Genomic DNA, 8,801 nt, shown 5'->3' on the forward strand with positions numbered 1-8,801 from the left:
TTACTTCTGAAACTGTAGATTTGTACACATTTTTAGTCCTCCTTCTCATTACGTAGTAGTAGTATCAGCTTGCAATATTTTCCAGGCTGTTTCTGAATAATAAGTGTTCAATCCAAAAAATAAAAAATAAAAAAATCTTGAATGCAGTCAGATTTATGAGATAGTTCTCATTTTCTCATTATTATGAGAAGAAAATGAGATTATGAAAAAAGAAATATAAGATTATTAAGCCAATTTGTGCACATTTTTTAACTTCAAGCTAAAATGGACTTTTTTGACATATGATTTTTATTCATTCTAGAAAGTTAATAGAGACAGATAATACTATATTTAGAACTAATAATATTAAATGTAATATATTAACTAAGACAATATTCAATTTAGAACAATAAATTTAGACATTAATTAGATGTAATTTACATTAAATTTATTTATTTATTTTAAATAATAACAAGTAATACTAAATCCTAAAGCTGAAATTAATAAAAAATGTCTAGAAATAGGTATAATAATCATATTGCTTTTATCATACTTTCGTAATAGGAAATATTATATAAATTCCACTATATTCAACTTATATTCACAAGATATCAGGGATAATATAAAATAAATATCAGTTATGATATTCTAAAATAATAATGATAATAGACAATAATAAAATATCAAACGATATTTTTAAAGTGATTAAATGGAAATGGGAAGGAGCATAAACAAGTCAATATATGTCCACAGTACAGGGTGTTCCAAAAGTCTCCATACATAGAGGAAATTAACACTTTTTATCAAAATGTGACTTTATTTACAAAACATTCCCTACATGATTACCATTTCTCCCACTCATGATGAACACCCTGAATATGTACACACATTAATTTTCTCGAGTATCATTATTTATTCCTTGCTCTCTTGCTATCGTACTTTCATTTCATTCTCTCAGTGCTGCACTCTGTAAAAGCGCTGCTGTTGAACCCTGCAGTTGGGAAAGCAGAACTGAGCTTCTCGCCAGCTGGCCAATAAACACCAGCAGCCTGGCACTTTCCCCAGTGACTTTGTCACATAGCAGCAAATCATCCATCTGCTGGGTTACTGAGCTCTAATAGCTCTCTGAGCGTGCTGAAACACTCCACAATGCTTCTAAATGGTGAAATGCCCAGCAACTCGAACTCAAACTAACCAATCAGTTCATTATTGAAAGCAACCCGACTAGTCAAATCTATTATCCTCAGCTACCTAAGCAATCAAATATAATGATTTAATGTAGAAGGACAACCAGACCAATCAAAGCATTACTGAAATGTCTTGGGGGGCATTAAGTTATGGGAATACAACATGTCCGGTTTAGAGTACGAAAGATTTTTGATGGATAATCAGCACTGATTGCATGGATGAGTCAGTGCAGAGCCTGGGAAAGCAGCTTATAGCAAAGAGCAGGTCTGGGTGAAATATAATAAAAATAATAATAAAAATAAAAATAACAAAATAGGTCAAATAAAAAAAAAAAATAAATAGAAAGAAATACATTTTATATGGAGGACGTGACATGAGTAGTGCTAGTTGATAACTGCAATGTTAGCACTCTGGTGGATGAGAAGTACTGCTAAACATCCATCAAAAAACACTGATGGTCCACACTAAATCATGAACAGTCAATCAATTATACAGCCATTTGACTTCTAAAGTATTTTTATGTCACAGATTTCCACATGTTTTGGTGAGAGCATAACTTAGTTACAATATCTTGGCAGCTTTGCCTGCTAGCAAACATCTATTATACCTCCATCTAGAAAATAATGTATGTATGATGAATAATAAAGTAGATTAGTGATAAGACGAAATCTGTTAAAAATATATTATACCACAGCGCTGTTGGATTTTTGGATCTGATTGGTCAGAAGGTGTTGATTCATTTTCTATGACTTTCTATGAATGTGTTTGTTCTAATACATGATCATTTCTATAGTAACAACTTACACAGGGACTTGTAAGGCTGTCGCAGCACACACACGATTTTAAAAAAATGGGAATAATTGTTTATATGGTGAAGGGTTCTGTGAGAAGATGTTTATTTAGCATTTTGGGAAGGAGTCTCCAGTGTCAGGGTTTTGTCACAGTCAGAGATAATGCTAACTTTAAGTTTTCCAAAATGGGAGAGAAAGAGAAAGAGAGACAAACAGAGAGAGAGCGAGAGAGAGAGAGAGAGAGAGAGAGAGAAAGAGAAGACAAGCTAGTGAGGGAACTGTTTAGAGCTACTTTAACGTAAGTGATAACAGGAACTAACTTGTTTAATGTTTCACAACATTAAACAGAACTATAAACAGATAAAATGTATGACGTGTCATTCTTTAATAAACAGAAACCATAGTTATTGGCAAATTGCTGTGGCATAGAAGAAATAAAACAGTATGCTCTTATTGGAAAATAGCACGCCTCATGTCTTTTCCTACATGATGATTCCAGTCAACACAGCACTATGTCTCCATTTGTCCAGCTGTGCTATTCATGAACACAAGGTGCCTTTGAGAAAATGGTGCTGCAGAGAATTTGTGTGAGTATCTGCTCTACCAGAATCACATGAGACTCACTTTACACTGTTACGCAATGCACGATGATAGTAATTACATGCTGTTTTATTTTGCAAGGATCGAATTCAAAATGGTAAATAGTATTTTGAATTTCAAACATGTATTACAAGTACATATATCAGAGGTACTGCTCATCCGTGTCGCTGAGACAGAGACAACTGCATGCAGTATGTAAATCCCTAATAACACGCATGAGTTCCCGTGTGATTAGTCATAACACAACCATCCGTCCTAATGCTGTCAGTATGAATGAGTGTTTCAAGCATATGTGCGTATGTGTGTGTGTGTGGCATGACACAAACCACCAGATGTCATTTATCAATTGGGAAATCAGGCCAAAACGCCCTGGATAATAATCTAGAGCCCCACATACACACGTGCATACAGCCAAGCTCACAAGCTCACTCGCTCACTCACAGACACACACACACACACGTTCTAATGGAACAATGAGAGGAATCATCAAGTAATTAAGACCTTAAGGTCAGAAGTTGGAGAGTGCACTGATTATATAATCTCTCTCTGATTAGCTCACATTAACAAACACGCATACAAATACTTATATACACTAACGCTAAAGAAGGCTCCAATCAGCAGTGGTGCAGGGGAAGACAGAGAAAGAGAGGGAGAGAGAGAGAGAGAGAGAGAGAGAGTTAAAGCTGTGTGTTCTTACCCGAGTGTGTGAACTGCAGTCTGGGCTGAGATGGTCTCCATGCTCCAGTTAAAGTAATTGCCAGCAGCGACGCAAAGGTGATAGATAATATCCTCCTCATGGCTGTCACACACTGTGCACTTTACACACTAAACAACCTGAACACAAACAAACAGCATACAGCTAACGCAGAGACTCAGGCAGGGTGCATCACACACCTCCCACTGTGTGTGTGTGCGCGTGTGTGTGTTTCTCCACGGTGCAGAGAAATCTAATCCAGCCTGGTTTAATATCTCTCTGCTATTTCTTCTTGTTTGTCTTCTTGTCAAGTGCTCCACTCTCTCTCCCTCTCTCTCTCTCTCTCTCACACACACACTTGGTCTCGTTTTTTTTTTTTTCTTTTGAATATCTAGTAGTGTTGGTTAATCCTCTACTTGCAGTTGATGTCTCTCTCTCTCTCTTCCTCTTTTTGCCTTCCCTCTCTCCTTACATCCAAACACTCCTATGTAAAGAAGGAGGGAACTATTCCACGCCTCTCTCCCTCCTCAGTGTGTTCTTAAAAAGAGGGATATGACAGTTGGTGTGTGCCTTTCATCTCATTCCACATCTCTCTTTCTCTCTGTATAGCTGTGCTTCTGACTCCTCGCTGACTGATTATGTCTCTAAAGCCTTTGCTCATTTTCCCTATATTCTTATCTGAATTTTACAAACACTTATGAGCTGAGCACACAGAATCACTCCCTGATATGAACACAAAATTCCAACGAACCCGTCTGCACCTACAATGAGAGTATTAAATACCCAAACAGGTCCTGAAAGAGAGATTAGTAAGGAGAAGTGAGCCCTATGGCAGTGAGTGGTGCAGCTCCTCAGAGACAGCAGGGAAAGAGATTTAGAGTGGGGGTCCAGCTGCAGATTAAACCTAATCTCACACTCAAATATCTTATCAATAGGAATTCACCACTGAAAATCTGCCTCGGGCTAACACTAATCTCCACCTGTGGACAGCTTTAATGTTCAAAGAGACAGACAGACTGTGGGACAGTACTGGTGGGTATTAGAGTCAGGTTCAGAGAGACAGTTTTGATCAGAGAGACACTACTGATTAGAAACAGGGAAACTCCGAATCAGAGTGGTAAGGTGTTTTAGAGAGGCAGTTTGAAAGAGATACAATTAAGGTGCATCAGAGAGATAGGTTCAAAGAGTGACATTACAAACGAGACTAAAGAGGCTTGAGAGAGATTATTCCCATGAATCAATGAGATCTTTTAAAGGGAATCAGTGACCCTAGGCTGAGAGAGAGACAGTATTAATGTAAAACAGAGAGAGAGAGTTTGAAGGAGACAACACTGACTTGATTCAGAGAGATTGGAGATACTTTTTCATGAGGAATAAGAGAGAGTCTAAAAGAGACATCTATATGAGGAACGAGAGAGACAGTCTGAGAGAGAGAGATACCTGGAATTAAAGCAATGGGGCGGGGGGGGGGGGGGGATCTTTCAGAGAAATTAACAAGAATAATGTCTATGAAGAGAGAGACACTATTAATGTGCATCAGACAGACAGTTTTATTGAGAGAGACCTTTTTCAGAGGAATTAGAGAGACAGTCTGAGGGAGAGACGTTTCAGAAAAATCAGAGAGACAGTCCGAGGGAGCGACCTTTTAAAGAAATTATTCTGACTGAGAGAGACACTTTTCAGAGGAATTGGAGAGACAGTCTGAGAGACAGACACTTCTTAGGAATCAGAGAGACAATCTGAGGGAGACACTCTCTTCAGAAGAATTAGAGAGACTGGCTGAGAGACACTATTAATGTGAAATTAGACAGTCTGATTGAGAGAGACACTTCTTAGAGGAATCAGAGAGACAATCTGAGAGAGAGACTTTCTTCAGAAGAATTAGAGAGAGTGAGCGAGAGATAGAGAAATTGAGAGAGAGAGAGAGAGATCTTTTTAAGAAAATAAAGAGACATGTTTAGAGAGAGACTCTTTAACAGGACTCTTTAAGGGACAATCTAAAAAAGAGATGATTAAGCTGAACAAGTGTGACACACTGAGAGGTGGATGCTCTTAAGCTTCGCTCTTAAGACGTAACTTGAAAGACATGCGGTGAGAGAAAGACATCATTCAGGTAGACCAGACACTTCACTAGAATCTGAGAGACAAGGTCTGGGAGAGAATTAATACAAATCTAAGGCAATCTAAAGAAGAGACACATTTCATGTAAATCAGATTGAGACACTCTGTGAGAGAGACAGCAATATCAAGGACTACAGCGCGATTAAACTGACTGTAATGGACAGCGTAACCATGTCGCCCTCTAGTGGACAGGACTGAGACACAGCATGAACATACACTCACTGAGCACTTTATTAGGAACACCTGTACATCTACACATTCGTGCAATTATCTAAATAGCCAATCGTCTGGCAGCAGTGCAATGCATAAAATCACGCAGATACGTGCCAGCAGCTTCGGGTAATGTTCACATCAACCATCAGAATGGGGGGGGGGGAATGTGAACCCAGTGATTTTGACAGACGGACTGGTTTGAGTATTTGTATAACTGCTGATCTCCTGGGATTTTCACGCACAACAGTCTATAGAGTTTACTCAGAATGGTGCAATAAATCAAAGTCATCCATTGAGTGGCAGTTCCATGAATGGAATCACCTTGTTGATGAGAGAGATCAATGGAGAATGGGCAGACAGAATGGGTTCGAGCTGACAGAAAGGCTACAGTAACTCAGATAACCACTCTGTACAATTATGGTGAGCAGAAAAGTATCTCCGAATGCACAACATGTCAAACCTTGCGGTGGATGGGCTACAACAGCAGAAGACCATGTTGGGTTCCAATTCTGTCATCCAAGAACAGAAAGCTGAGGCTGCAGTGGGCACAGGCTCACCAAAACTGGACATTTGAAGACCGGAGAAAAATAGCCTGGTCTGATGAATCTCAATTTCTGCTGAGGCACACAGATGGGGGTCTGAATTTGGCACAACAGTATGAATCCATGGACCCAACCTGCCTTGTGTCAACAGTCCAAAAGTTCTTGGCACACATCGGGCCTGCTAATACCAATCAATCATTGCTTGAATGCCACAGCCTATTTGAGTATTGTTGCTGAGCATGTGCATCCCTTCATGGCCACAATTTACCCATCTTCTAATGACTACTTCCAGAATGATAATGCACCATGGCACAAAATGAACATGACAATGAGTTCAATTCCCAGTCACTAGTGCTGAATCCAACAGAACACCTATGGGATGTGATCGATCGGGAGATTCGCAGCATGAAAGTACACCTGGAAAATCTGCATGATGCAATCATGTCAACGTGGACCAGAATCTCAAAGGAATGTTTCCAACATCTTGTGGAAACCATGCCACAAATTATTGAGGCTGTTTTGACAGCCAAGGGAGGCCCTACCCAGTATCAGTATAGTGTTCCTAATAAAGTGCTCAGTGATTTATGTAAGTGTTTAGACTCTTAAATAATCTTTGGAAGATACGAGAGATATGGGGATGTAGTGGTTAGCACTGTTGCCTCGCAACTCCAGGGTTGGGGGGTTTGAATCCTGCCTCCACCCTGTGTGCACAGAGCTTGCATGTTCTCCCCATGCTTCGGGGTTTCCTCTGGGTACGCCAGTTTCCTCCCCAATACAAAGACATGCGTTGTAGGCTGATTGGCATTTACAAATTGTCTATAGTGTGTGTGCAATTGTGCCCTGCGTTGGGTTGGCACCCCGTCCAGGGTGTCCCCCGCCTTATGCCCTGAGTCCCCCTGGGATAGACTCCTGGCTCCCCCACAACCCTGTGCAGGATAAGCGGTACTGAAAATGGATATGGATATATAATACATTTGTAAGGAAAATTTGATGTGATAAGCATAAAGCATAAACCTGATGCCACTAGATAGCAGAATAGCTACACTTTTTCATATTTAGCTAAACTAATTTGGAGCAATTACAGTGATAATGTAACAGAGACACAATGCAAAGAACAATACATTTGTTGCAAGACACATCAAGAACATTGAAAGAAACAAACAAACATAACCAGGGTCCATGATATTCCCAATTTCACATGGAAAATACCCAAACTTATCTTGTCCAGAGAATTTCATTAGTCTAAATAAACACCGATTATTTTGGAAGTATAAATAAAAAATCTTAGCTAATAGGTAATTCAAAATCTTATTTAAGTTATTCATTCTTAAATGAGCTTTTTTCTAACTATTATATATGTGAACTTTAATGTTAGCACAGACGAACGTGAATGTGGTGATTGATAAATGTCTAAATTATGGCTATTCTACATAACTTTGCCTAATGGCTAATAGATAATAGCCAATAAAGATAACAAGAAAGAACACTAACATATAATATTCTACATACTGTATACAGTATTTGTGTATATGGACATATATAACTAGGGATTGATTAATTAATAACTTAATAATGATTATCTACAGCTACTGCTACTAACTTTCTAACTCTATTAATACCTAAAAGCAACATTTGGTGAACTGCAGTTTTCATATAACCATGTAAAGACTGACTTTGTTAAACATAAAGGAACATTTCGATAACATTATGAAATGATTCTTAAAAAAACCAAATGGCAACGTTAGGGAAATGTTCTGTGTTTGTAGCTATGGGGATTGAGGCATTAAAGCTAGAAAGAGGAATTTCACATGTTTTTCTGTTTGATACATTTTCTTTCTGGCTTGATTAGTGAACTGACAACACGGTTTGTTTGGGAAAAAAATTAAATGAAAACAGATTGTTTAAAAATGATTGGACAAAGAAATATGTTCTTAAATTCAAAGAGATGTGTCTCATCTGATCAGAGTCCACAGTGTTAGTCAAAGTGGTAACGTGAAGCAGCACTGCGAAACCAAACAACCATTTCAACCTGTCTTATTTATAGTCATAAACAGTAATAGTAGTAAGTTTGTGGACACTAGACCATCATACCCATATGTAGATCTTCCCCAAAACTGGAAGCACAAATTGTCTAGAATGTCTTTGTATGCTGTAGCATTACAATTTTCCTTTACTGGAACTGAAACCTGTTTCAGCATGACAATGCCCCTGTGCACTAAGCGAGCTCCATGAAGACATGGTTTGCCAAGTGTGGTGTGGAAAAACTCGAGTGTCCTGCACAGAGCCCTGACCTCAACCCCACTGAACACCTTTAGGATGAACTGGAACACCGACTGCACCTCAGACCTCACTAATGCTCTTGTGGCTGAATGAATCCCCACAAATCCCCACAGCCACAATCAAAAAATCTAGTGGAAAGCCTTCCCAGAAGTGTGGAGCTTATTATAACAGCAAAGAAGGGACTAAATCTGGAATAGGTGATGTTCAAAAAGCACATATGGATGTGATGGTCAGGTGTCCACATACTTTTGGCTAAAATAGTGTATTATAGTTGAATACATTATAGCTGATCTATGCTGTATATCACTGGACAACTGTACACATTCAACAAACATTTTATTTACTCTATTTCTAATTTACTTTAGTGTATTTTATTTATATTATTTTATTCTA

The 8,801-nt window shown here is 38.5% G+C and overlaps 1 protein-coding gene across 1 annotated transcript in view; it reads right to left on the reverse strand.

The window, feature by feature from the left end:
• sema3h (sema domain, immunoglobulin domain (Ig), short basic domain, secreted, (semaphorin) 3H) overlaps positions 1-3,717 on the reverse strand; it is a 31,257-nt gene extending 27,540 nt beyond the window's left edge. Inside the window, exon 1 of the mRNA XM_026930949.3 lies at positions 3,256-3,717. Coding sequence (XP_026786750.1) covers positions 3,256-3,355 — 100 coding nt within the window. The 5' untranslated portion in view covers positions 3,356-3,717. The remainder of the gene's footprint in view (positions 1-3,255) is intronic.
• Between the last annotated feature and the right edge of the window lie 5,084 nt (positions 3,718-8,801).

The sequence above is a fragment of the Pangasianodon hypophthalmus genome, chromosome 8 (assembly GCF_027358585.1).
Source record: "Pangasianodon hypophthalmus isolate fPanHyp1 chromosome 8, fPanHyp1.pri, whole genome shotgun sequence".
Classification (NCBI taxonomy): Eukaryota; Metazoa; Chordata; class Actinopteri; order Siluriformes; family Pangasiidae; genus Pangasianodon; species Pangasianodon hypophthalmus.